This window comes from Cibotium barometz, chromosome 2, assembly GCF_041138505.1.
Source record: "Cibotium barometz isolate CiBa-2024 chromosome 2, ASM4113850v1, whole genome shotgun sequence".
Classification (NCBI taxonomy): Eukaryota; Viridiplantae; Streptophyta; class Polypodiopsida; order Cyatheales; family Cibotiaceae; genus Cibotium; species Cibotium barometz.
The window spans coordinates 61,279,660-61,292,091 of NC_141047.1; the positions used below are offsets into that span (position 1 = coordinate 61,279,660).

The 12,432-nt window shown below is 44.2% G+C and overlaps 1 protein-coding gene across 1 annotated transcript in view; it reads right to left on the reverse strand.

The window, feature by feature from the left end:
• The window catches only part of LOC147641305 (uncharacterized), a 44,748-nt gene that overhangs the window by 18,600 nt on the left and 13,716 nt on the right, over positions 1–12,432 (reverse strand). Inside the window, exons 2-3 of the mRNA XM_086820391.1 lie at positions 1,330–1,680; positions 1,040–1,244 (exon numbers count right to left, since the gene is read on the reverse strand). Of these exons, the coding sequence (XP_086676517.1) occupies positions 1,040–1,244; positions 1,330–1,670 (546 nt within the window). The 5' untranslated portion in view covers positions 1,671–1,680. The remainder of the gene's footprint in view (positions 1–1,039; positions 1,245–1,329; positions 1,681–12,432) is intronic.

Here is a 12,432-nt window from a genome sequence, read left to right on the forward strand (position 1 = left end):
GCAAACCTCAATTAGCGTAATTCACCAGTTCACCAGCACACAGCCTCCAACTTCGAGACATACAAGATGGATAAGACAACCAATTCCTTCCAGCTTCCCAAAAATGTTGAATGTTGTGTTTACGAGTGAAGAAAACTCCGATATCTCCTGCAGGTTAGATGTCAAGCTAGCATTGAACAATCTTCAGTCATTCCTACTCTGTGATACCTTTCAAACCTAAAATTTTCTGGTCACTCAAAAGAAATAGAAAGTCTTTTCAGCTGTTAGTACTTGCAATTGTTGAGGCTTACCAAACCACTATGTCACTGACCTCAAAAGAAAAGAAACTCTTCAGCATGTTTCACAAATTACAATAGTCTTTAACAATGGTTCGGAATCCTATTCTCCACAGTTAATATACAGAATTCTTTCAGACCAGAGCGTAATATCAAATATTTACTATGTTGGGGGGGGGGGGGGGGGGGGGGCATTGAGACTTAATCAATGTAGTTGCAGACCATGCCTATCTGGTTTTCTCCATCACTTGCAAGTAGGGAGAAGAGGCCATTCCCCATGGGAACACGACTTAGTGAATGTTGATAAAGTAAAACCTTTACTCATCCTTTTTATGAAGATCTCTGCAATATTCAGCGTAGCTACAGTTCTCTTTTGCACTCAAACCTCTGAAGCGTACGCCTACATGAAGACCTGTCCACCAGCTCTATACGATCCTCGTCCAAAAATCTTTTCTCCACGAACAGAGATGGCACATCAGCAAGTGCCACTGAGTGGCTAGGTTCTCTAAGCCTCCATTTCCACATACAAAAAGCATCTCTTTTCAAATAGATATGTCACTGATCAAGATTTGAAACCTTGGTTTTTGCAGGTCAGGCTCTGATTGCTAACCTGGTGTAAATAGTTCCTCTCTGGCTGTGTGCACCTCACCTAGTCTGTGGAAGTGTGCGCGCGTGCGAGATAGATAGAGAGAGAGAGAGAGAGAGAGAGAGAGAGAGAGAGAGCATTTCAAATATGTTGTCCTATATCTATGTATGGAGCAAACCTTATTTTGGGTTATTTTCAAATCATGTTGACTCTCAACAGAAGCCGATGTGGCAGCAACACCTTTGCGCTTGCAAGCCTCTTTATACTCATTGTACGTTGCATACTCGGGCTCTTGGTAAGGTCGAGTGACGAGCCAAAACGCTGAAGCCAATAAATTATGATATGGTCGTCCACCCATTTCGGATGATGGGGTCTTGAAGGCACTAGAATTCAAAAGACCATTAACATTTATGAATATTTATTATTTATGAAGAATGAGAATCTAAAGGTGATGGTTGAGTTTCTTACCTTGAACCCAATTTAGTGGTGCTCACCATCTCACACATGGCTGCTTTAAGGGCACCGTCGCTCATCATCTTCCCATCACAAACTTTATCCTCAAGTTCACAAATATGTGTTGAACCATCGATCACATCGATAAAAGGATTTTGTAAGACAAAGGTCATCTTTGTCAGCTTGTTGGGAGGAATCTTGAATGGGTCTACTGACTTTGGCTTCTTCTCTATTTGGTCATCATCCTTTGAAGCTTCGCCCTCCATCTCTTCAACAAAGTCCTCAGTAAACTTGTGCTTGTCTTTAGAATCATGCTTCATAAAAAACTGCTTTGTTTTGGCCTTGACTTTCTTCATTGTTGTGGGCCTATGTTCAAACAAGCAACTTTTGGGTACCAATGCTACAAATGAGTCTATTAATTTTAGAATTACTGCCCCTTACTAACTACAAGGAGTAGAAAGCTTTATGGGTCATGTGGGGTATTATAGGAGGTTTATCATATTTTTTGTTGATATTGTCCGTCCCCTATATAAGCTACTTATAGAGTTTAAGTGGGATGATGATTGCCAACATGCTTATGCTACACTTAAACAATTGTTAGTCTCTGCACCCATATTAAGGACTCCAAATTGGGATGTGATGTTTCATGTGCATATAGATGCATCCAATTTCACTATAGAGTGTTGCTCGCTAGCGGGAGTCCCAATGGACAAAACAACTAATAGAATTGGAAAAGTTGGATTCTTAGCATTGGAAGCCATGATTGTGGATAAATGCAGAAGGAAGCAATGGTTTGATAATCAGTTAGCCAATAAGCAAGATCAACTAAAAGTGTTGGATCTAGTACTATTGTATGATTTCAAGAATCGAAAGCGCAAGCTCAAATTCAGTACCTTGGGTCCTTATTGTATCACCAAAATCACGCCACATGGAATAGTACACCTGGAGACACTAGGAGTAGAGTGCACCACTTTTATGAACGGAAGCAGGATCCGGAAATACTATGGTCCCCTTCACTCATGAAGGCCTAGAAGTAGAACGAACAAAAGCAACGGTTGGGGCAGCGCATGAGTAGATGAAGCAGATAGCGCAAGAAGAGACAAAAAAATGTGAAGCCAAGGCTAGGCACAGGATGAATGTTGTAGGTGTCGACCACATGGATGTTTATTCGATTGAGTCACATGAGATGGGGATAAACCACTATGCACCTCAGTTAGGCTGGAAGGACCGCATGGTCCCATGATATTACAAGCAATGATACATACAGGTGCTTCGGTGAAACTTCTCTAACATAATATCTGGTACACCCTTCAACGACCTAGACTCCAGCTGAGTACAATAATCGTTAGAGGACTAGGATCCACTAAATTTCAGCCACAAGGGATACTGCACCTAGCAGTCACTCATCAAGATCAGGGATAGGAAGCATACTTTCCAGTCCTACCTCCAAGTAGGCTAGATGAAAAGATGAGATTAAGCAGACCTTGGCTTCAGACAACCAAATTCATGATTAATTTTTTCAGTCTCCCTAGTACCTACTACTGTGATCACACCCCTTTCCATAGTCGAACCTGACAATGAAATAGGAAGGGGGGAGTTAGTGCCTCCAAGAACCATAGGTCACAATCAACCCAAGGTGGCAGTAAAGAGCCCACAACGTTTTCCAAAGCAGGCAATGCAAAAATGGATCGGAGTCGAAACAATTAAGGCCAAAGATGCAAATCATACAGGCAACAATTGCTAAACAGAAAGGAAAAGTGAACAAGTGAGTCCCAGAACTGTGAGAAGAAATCCTAAAAAATTGCCAAGGTGGCAACGAAAAGTCAAATCCAGACCCTAAAAATACAATAGGAAGGGGGGTGGTAATTGCGCAAACAAAAACACAAGATAAGAGTAAAGCATCCCAAAAGTCGTCACTCACAAGGAATAGGCCTACCCTTCAAAGACAGACCGAGGCACAAAGGACCTCGGTGTCGTGATGAAGGAAAGAATGATCCACCTGAAAGCTTGGTGGTCATCTCAGAGCTAACAAGACATAGGAACGGTGATAGAAGAAATGACTCCCAAGAGAGGTCTGACATATATACACAATTTGGGAATCACGCAAATGACACACAAATTCACGGTCAGCAACCTGTACCGCAAAATCCCAAATTGGCGCGCAAATCCGAGAGAACTCGCAAATTCAAAAATAATGCACGAATTCAAATCTTGAACGAGGGATACCCCCGCAATTTTGAAAATTACGTGGGGAATCTATGCACAGGAAAAGGCAACCCTAGACAATGCAAATCGTGGCACTAAAACTCATGAGTATAGAAGATAGGGAAATTCGCTTTTTGCGCGTAAATCTGGAAGCAGCGAGCCAGAATTCAAGAAATGACGCAGGAAATCACGCGAAAATTGGAAATGTGCACGCAAAATTTGGGCGCCTATAAAAGGAAGCCGAAAGGAAAAGTCGCTTATTCCACCACATGAGCCAACCTCTTTCAAAATTTCAAAGTAGGCAACTCTTCTTCTGCCAACTTAGCAATCAACGGTTGCTTCACCACCCCAAGCTTCTCCACGTCCATTGCCCTACAATCAAAATGAAAACGCCTACAAGCAACAGTAGACCAAACCCTTTTGTCAACCCCCAAGCTCGATGGGACAGCAAATTTCATATTAGTGTATTATTCTAAGAAATTGTTGGCCTTGTATGGGAAGCCCAATTATTTCCATGCCCATACTTTGTTGAGCACATGGATGTGCTATATAATTTGAGGTGGGACTGTTAGCATGATTTGCACCTCCAGATTGCTCCCCTACCTTCCTTGCATCTAGCCCCTATTTTAGCCTATTTTTCCCGGCCCTTTGTTTGTGGGCTGGCCCCCCGTTTTAGGGTTTTAGGTATTTTATCCCTATTTTTTAAGGTCGTGTAGATTTGGTGAGTCGGGAGATTTGGCCAGGTGTCCCCTTAAGGACACCTGCCCCCCCCCCCCCCCCCCCCACTCATATCATCAGGTAGTCTTCCATTTGTGGGCTCGTGTGAGTTGAGATTGCTGTTGATCCTACAATTACGAGGTCTACCCTCTCGCTTGGGTCATCATCATTGTAGAGTTCTTCATCATCAACTTGCAGTACTTGCTGCGTTTTCTCTTCATCTCTCTTTCTCTCTCTCTTATGCTTTCTCTGCGCACTCTCACATGGTATCAGAGCCCGGAGTTACTAATGTGTGGCGGTGACCCTCTTCTCCTTCAGCGGAATTAGTAGGTAACAGCGTTTTTTGCTGTTTCGGCGGCGCTTTCTTCTCGCAACGGAAACTTGCGTGAAGGTCTCCCCTGCCCTTTATTCCTCGGCTACACCTTCTTCTGGCGGTTTTCTACTACTTCTAGCCTCTTTTGGCAGTGATTTCATCTGCTGTTTTTTCTGGACAACAGCCTGCAGGACCTGCGTTTTTTCTCCTCTGCTCCACTCCGGCGCTAGGAGGGGGTTCGTGACCTGCAACTTCACTTGAGGAGCAAGTTTGAAGGCCATTTCTTCCAGTTGGGTGTTCTCTTCCGCGACGAGAGCAGCATTTCTTTGCCGGAGAGGTGATTTTTTGTTGGTGATTACTCTTCCCCAAGTTCCTTTCTTGTTTGAAGATGGCTCTTACGCCGACGACTCTTCCGATGTTTTCAGGGTCTTCGAAGTTGGATGCGTCCAATTTCACTCTTCGGAAAGTAAAGGTGTTGTCTGCTCTGGTTGGAGTGGACCGTTGGGATTGGTTGGTTGATGCAGCCAATGCCCAGCCACCAGCTTTGGTGGCACTTTCTTCTGTTGCTCTATGACATGCTCGGTTTGGCCAGGAGAGCTACTCTTCTCTTCTACGAGATTTGAAGGATTGGTTGGTGAATGATCTACCGACGATGACAACTCCTTCGTGTGTTTGGTCCTCTTGTTTGTGGGACAAACAACACCGAGCCGCCTTCCCGACGGAGGCGTTACACAAAGCTTCGGACAGTTTGGCTTTGGTCCATGCGGATCTCTACAAGCCAATTTCCTCGACATCTGTGCGCAAGGTTTCTTCTATGGTGGTCATTGTGGATGATTGCACCAGTTCTTCTTGGGTATACTTTCAAAGTTCCCAGGATGAAGCCTTCTGCTACTACATGGATTGGAGGATGGTGGTTGAAATGGCAGCTACTATGACAGTTAGTGCGCTTCGGCCCGACAGAGGGGGAGTGTTTTCCTCTCTTGAGTTTCGGCATGGTTGCTGGACTCTCGACTTCGACATCGACATCAATCATCAGTTGCCTACAACCTACACTTCATTGGAGTATGGAGTTACGGAGCGGAAGAACAGGTTCATCTTGGAGATGGATAGATCTATGTGTGATCACTCTTCGCGTCCTCGGCTATTTTGGACTGAGATTTGGTGTGATTCTGATTGGGGCGGAGACCCTGATTTTCGACGATCGACTACGAGATGTGTCTTCTCTCTAGACACTGGAGCTATTTCTTGGAGTAGTAAAAAGCAGCCTACCATGGTGCTTTCATCTACTGAGGCGGAGAACCGATCAGCCTGCTACACCGACTGTTATGCTCTTTGGTTGAGAAGATTGCTTATGGAGCTTCGTCTACTTCGACTTCTTGGAGTTCGGTCAGCATCTGGTGCTAAGAGGGGGTGTTAGCATGATTTGCACCTCCAGATTGCTCCCCTACCTTCCCTGCATCTAGCCCCTATTTTAGCCTATTTTTCCCGGCCCTATGTTTGTGGGCTGGCCCCCCGTTTTAGGGTTTTAGGTATTATATCCCTATTTTTTGAGGTCGTGTAGATTTGGTGAGTCGGGAGATTTGGCCAGGTGTCCCCTTAAGGACACCTACCCCCCCCACTCATATCATCAGGTAGTCTTCCATTTGTGGGCTCGTGTGAGTTGAGACTGCTGTTGATCCTACACTTACGAGGTCTACCCTCTCGCTTGGGTCATCATGATTGTAGAGTTCTTCATCATCAACTTGCAGTACTTGTTGCGTTTTCTCTTCATCTCTCTTTCTCTCTCTCTTGTGCTTTCTCTGCGCACTCTCACAGGGACGTATGGTATAATTACCATATCGCCGGCAACCTCATGTGGAATTCAATCGTGCACGCATAGATAGCTCCACCTACTGCGGATGAAACCCGCGACCTCTATATACAAATGGCTATGCTACACCGGGAACGGTCCTTTTACAAAATGCTTGTGTATCGCTTGGATAAAATTTGAAACTGTCACCAACCTCCCTCGCCTAGTTAGCTTCCAGGATCCAACTTACCTTGAATAAATCCAACCTCACACTACAACTAGCATTACTTCTTTTTTTGCACATGCATTGAATTCTCCCGTCCGCTTTGATAAATTTGAAATTGTCACCAATCTCTCTCGCTTAGTTAGCTTCAAGGATCCAACTTACCTCGAATGAATCCAACCTCACATTGCAGCTGGCATTACTTATTTTTTTGCATGCATTGAATTCTCCTGTCCGCTTGGCATCCTTTTGCAAGCGCTGCCTAGTTTGAAATGGAGGGATGTTACTTATTCGGATCCTTGGCCCGTAAGGCAAGTTTCATTTGTAGAATCCACATATATACTTTTGTTGTAAACATTTTGTCAAGTCATGCTACTCGTATATGTGGGCTGACTTTGATTTATTCCTAGTTATATGTCTTTTTGGGCGCCCAAGTACAAAACCTCCGACATGAGTATAAAAGCCAATGTAAGAGCTTTTTTTGCTCATTCTCTCTATCATTTTGGAGCTCCTCCTTGTGAGTTGAGGCAAGTGAATAGGAGGATCAACTCAAGGCTTTCTATACCATTAATCTATGAATGTTTTGCTCATTGTTGCCTCTCAACTCTCTCTTCCATGCTTCTTTGTCCTAGTCAAGCCAAACCACCTCATGTGTGCCTTGGTCTCGGAATTTGGTGAGGAACTGCCTCTCCTGCTTTCCCGGTCCATGTTTTCATCTATGAACAAGAATCTGCTCAAAATCTGCTTGCTAAATGCTAAACTTTATCCCTTTGCCTATTGGGTGATCTCGGTACGGATTGCTGGGAGTGAATCCATCGACAGTAACCTTCACTGACGCCATGGTGTGCTGCAACCGTGTCGCCAATCGTGGAGAAATGAGATCCTCTGAACTACTTGTGTTACACAAGATGATGAACTTGTGGCCTTGAATTGTGGCCTTTGCACTGGATTGTGTTGCAACGCCCTCCTGCTTATCCTCAAGTTGCACTTGGGAACGAAAATTGCTCTTGTAGTCGGAGCTACTGGTGCTGCTAAAGCGGGGACTGCTGTGGATGTCAGTGCAAAAGTCAAAGGCATTGCAACGGTCTTTGTATGTCCTTTGGTGGGACAATAGAAACAATGTTGTTCGGTCATGTATGCTTTCTGCTGCTCCTTCGAGAGAAATCCTCCAAGAACACCTACTTTCGCCTTCTCGTCAGGCGTCTACTTGGATTTGCCACTGGCTATCCTATTCTTACCTTTTTCTGCTTGGCCCTTGCCTCCTCCTTGAGAGTTGGAAGTGTCGTCTGCCGCTTGCTTTGGCTTGCCTCCGTAAGCTCAAGCTCCTTATTCTGCCCGATGCCAACGCTTCCTCACAAGATTTTGAGTTGAGGTTGCGGATGGTATACTCAACGGAACTATCCAGGCCGCGCTTCTCCTTTTCAAGAGGGCCAATCTGCTGCGCTAATGTGAGAAGCTTGTTGGAGTGGGTCACTATAGGCATACCTTTATGTGACAAAGCAGCGAGCTCGTAAGCCCAAGCTCCTTATTCTGCGCCAATGCCAACGCTTCCTCACAAGATTTTGAGTTGAGGTTGCGGATGGTATACTTGACAGAACTATCCAAGCCGCGCTTCTCCTTATCAAGAGGGCCGATCTGCTGTGCTAATGTGAGAAGCTTGTTGGAGTGGGTCACTACAGGCATACCTTTCTGGGGGAAGAAGAAACCTATACTTCAAGTCTAAGCTGAGGGATCTGTGTGAAGCTCTGAGCAATGCTGCCACCTTGATTCCTCCTCGCCAATGACATGAGGGGCCGCTAGGTGAACCTTATCTTGCCGGTCAGTAATCTTGTCCAACGGGAAATGGGCCACAAACTGGTGGATGAATTGAGTAACTGTGCCATGGTCGCATTTGCCGTCATATTTGGTGAAATTTGGTGCATTACGAACCAAAGGCTCAACTGGTGTGCTATGAAAAGCACCTCCGGATGGGCGAAGCATGCCCATCAATGTTTGAAATTCTTGTACGCTACGATTTATCGAACTGTTGCAATAGCAGCTGCAGGCCATCCATGTTCCTCCATGTGTCCCTCTTCTATATAGGAGATAGCCTGCTTGGTGGTCGGACAGAAGTGTCTGCTCCTGAACCCTGACCTGGTGTCTGCGTGCTCAAGGCCTCAACTTGACTTTGTACCAGCAAGACTGTAGTAGATAGATCCTCTATGCGGGAACCCATGCTAACCATCTGAGCGGTGAGATCGGCAATGCTTTTTAGAAAGGGCTCTTTGAAGTCTTCCAAACTGTCATTGGCTGCTTGATGCTCAATGAAAGAAAATTCACCTAGCTTTGATACCAATGTAACACACATCCGGCTTCTTCTTCTTCTTAAGGAACTGCGGTTAACCTTAGGGCAAGCACCAAGAGAGAGAAGCGAGAAAATGGAGGAAGGGTGGCCTAATCTGGTCACCCACTGCTTACAATATTATTAACATGCTGACCGAGAGGTCCTTTACAACTGCGAAGCACTCACAAAGAAGTGCTTGTGCCCTTACTTTGTCCTCTAGAAAATTAAGTGGAAAAAACCCCAAAAAAATAGCTACACTTATCAGAAAAATGCTCTGAAAAATGCGGGGGGCTGCTGTAGCTGACTGCATCTAGTAAACATATTCACAAAAGTGGTACCAAGCAAAATACATTTCCTAGCAACCTTTGACTGACAAGCTCATCAAAGATTTTCCCTCCTGTTCAACCGTCTAATCATCTGATAGGCTCTCAACATGCAAATGTGAGTTGCTTCTGCAGGGAAGGCTTTTGCTTTGCATGAAACCAAAGACAACTACTACTACCTCACCTTGATCATGTTCTCCAACTAGTACTAGTACAGGCCGAGATACAATCACTTGCTGTACTTTTGTGAGGCACACATAACAATCCATGCACATCCCATCTATTTACCAAAGGCTTTGAAATGCAAGTCACAGATGACTCATTTTATACAGAACCTTGCATATCTTGCAGCAAAGAACATTTTCATCCCTTGCTGTACTTTTGTGAGGCGCACATAACAATCCATGCACATCCCATCTACCATCTACCATTTACCAAAGGCTTTGAAATGCAAGTCACAGATGACTGAGTTTATACAGAACCTTGCATATCTCGCAACAAAGAAGATTTTGAAAAGAGCTAACCAACAAGATAAAGCAGCAAGAAACACTATTAATGTGGTGAGTTGAATTGACCAGGCCCATTCCAACCACAAATTCAACCTCTGAACCTGAGAAGTGGTTGATCCAAAATGTTGTCTACATATCTACAACAAGTTTGCACAAACTCAACACTTAGTTGATCAAATTCAAAAAGTACCAGGACCAGCTTACTATCGCTTCAAACAATAAATGACTTCAAAACTGCAAAATTTAGGAGTCACCATTGGTACCATACATTTGATGACTTCAAAACTACAAGTTTCAAAAAATTTAGGAGTCGCCATTAGAACAAACAAGACTTAAACTGGGTCCCATACACAATGAAAATAAAAACACTCATCAAAACTCTGGTGCACTTGCAACCTTGCCACATTGCATAAATATCCATAATGCATAAAACATGTAAGTTTTTTTTGTTGTTCTTTAAGTTATCTATAGCTTACATATTGATTGACACATCATAGGCTAAGTGGTTAATGCCATAGAGCATGCTTGGTTCGATCAGAATTAATTCCTATGCCATTGTAAGCTTCATCAAATTCCAAAGAAGTTCACGCTATTCATCTCAACAGCATTCAATAAATGGGGTGAACATTCAACTCTGAAACATCTGAAGCATACAACACAAAGACTAGTAGGTCGCTTACGTCTGGTCAGGTTGCTGCTGCAAATGGGGGTAGCTCAGTTAAGCGCAACTACTTTACACATACCATTTGTATGAAGTCTGAAACATCTGAAGCATACAACACAAAGACTAGCAGGTCGCCTACATCTCGTCATGCTGCTGCAAATGGGGGTAGCCAAGTTCAGCATCATGAGAGATACACTTGAGGACGATGCCATACAGTAAAGTATAGCTCTTCTAGCCTCTCAAAAATAGGACCTACTGCTAGCTAGCCGTTGAAGCCTAACAACTTAATTATCAATGTAGCGTGTGAATGCAGGCTAATATTGCGTAATGGTGTGCCCGACTTTACAAATGCGGTGTACTAAGTGAGGTGAAGGTGCGTGCCAAGTTTTGACCTATTCCGCCGTCAGTTGGTCGTTCGATGAAGATCTCGTACCAAAAAATCTTATTGACTTGGGAGCTTATGCAAGCGAGTGAAGATGATGGCAATGACGGGCATAACCTCTGAAGCGTACTGACCATGAACACATCATACGCCCACACATTGGCTTGTCAATTGGATTTTCTTTTTGCTTTCTGCTCTTTTCCATCCTTTATTGTATCTCGGATGCGTTTACTCTCTTTTTCTCGTGTAGTGTCTTTCCTTGAGCCACTTGGGTGGTTTCAATTGTTAGGGGATCATAGTAGCGTTTGCTAGAAATCCTACTATTTCAATCCCATCTAATGTTTCTACTCGAATGGTCCCCTATGGAGTCCCATGCCAATGTATTTAAGCTTTCTTTTCTTGTCTCTAACACCGAACAACAGTACCATATCTCCCACATGAATGTTTTTGTCCTTTAATTGGCAATCATACCACTGTTTTCTTAATATAATTTCATCTTGGCATGCATGGGCCTCGTCGGTGTGATCCATGTCCAACGGATATGAAGCTGCAAAAAATCCACTCGCACATGAGAGAGTCAGTAATATGGAGAGTCCTTATAATACTGAAAAGGAAGAAGAGTGTCCATCTCAAGCAGAATCCAGTAATACTGTTTTGACATGAGCAATCGCAGCTCCGCAAGGCAAGTCTCTAAGATGACGCAGGTGGTCATTGAGGGAGGCGATCGGGGCCCATAGCTCTAACTCTTTGTAAGAAAGATATCATTTGGAATAGAGCCTCACCTACCATGAGGGATGCAACCACCTCTGCCGGTACTATCTCACCTAGATAGTGGCATTGATGGTTTGATGTGGATCATGCTAGTACCACCAGGGTTTAGGTCGATTGAATCCTCATGGGACCCAACACGAAACAAAATGAGACCATCAAATTTTCAGAAATGGGTCAAGAAGTATGATGGAACAAGTGATCCTTACAGGAGAGATGTAGGAAAGTAACCTTTGAACAAGGTGATGCCATCTCTTAAGATAGGAAAGTTCCAAGACACTGGAGTTGCCGGAGGGCACTCAAGTGGCTCAATGAACCTTTTCCCAGTTTGTTTCTGCGGACGAAAACTCTTATTAAAGGGGGGGTAATGTCATGTAGCCTATAATGGCCCACGTGAGCCACCCATAGCGGTGGCAGAGCTCGATCAAATATTGAGACCGCATGCCGAAGCACGAGCAGAGAGTGTATCCGAGGATCAAGGGTGAGGGAGCGTACATCGGAGTACCACGGGCGACCGGGCATGTGTGGACAGGTAGGCCACTTACTTTATATGCTTGGCAATGAGGTGTTATCCTCATTATTCTCTTGGGTGGTGACCACGAGCTCCCTACCTCCTTCCGCAACTATGGCGGAGTCCATAGCGATATTACGCCGACGTAACGGTGATCAAATTGCTTTTTCCACCTTGACTCTCAAGTCACAAAAGTTGATCCTTTGATCGTAAAACGTAAGCCCAACTATACATGGAGTAATCATAAACAATAATCATGTAAAGAGTTTTGTTCAAAAATTTCGAAGACATAGGACCGCACAAGTCTGAATGAACACGCTCAAGTGGTTTGGTAGATTTGTGTGATGCTGAAACCGGCTTCAATAGAACCCAAAGGGCAGTGTACTAGCTT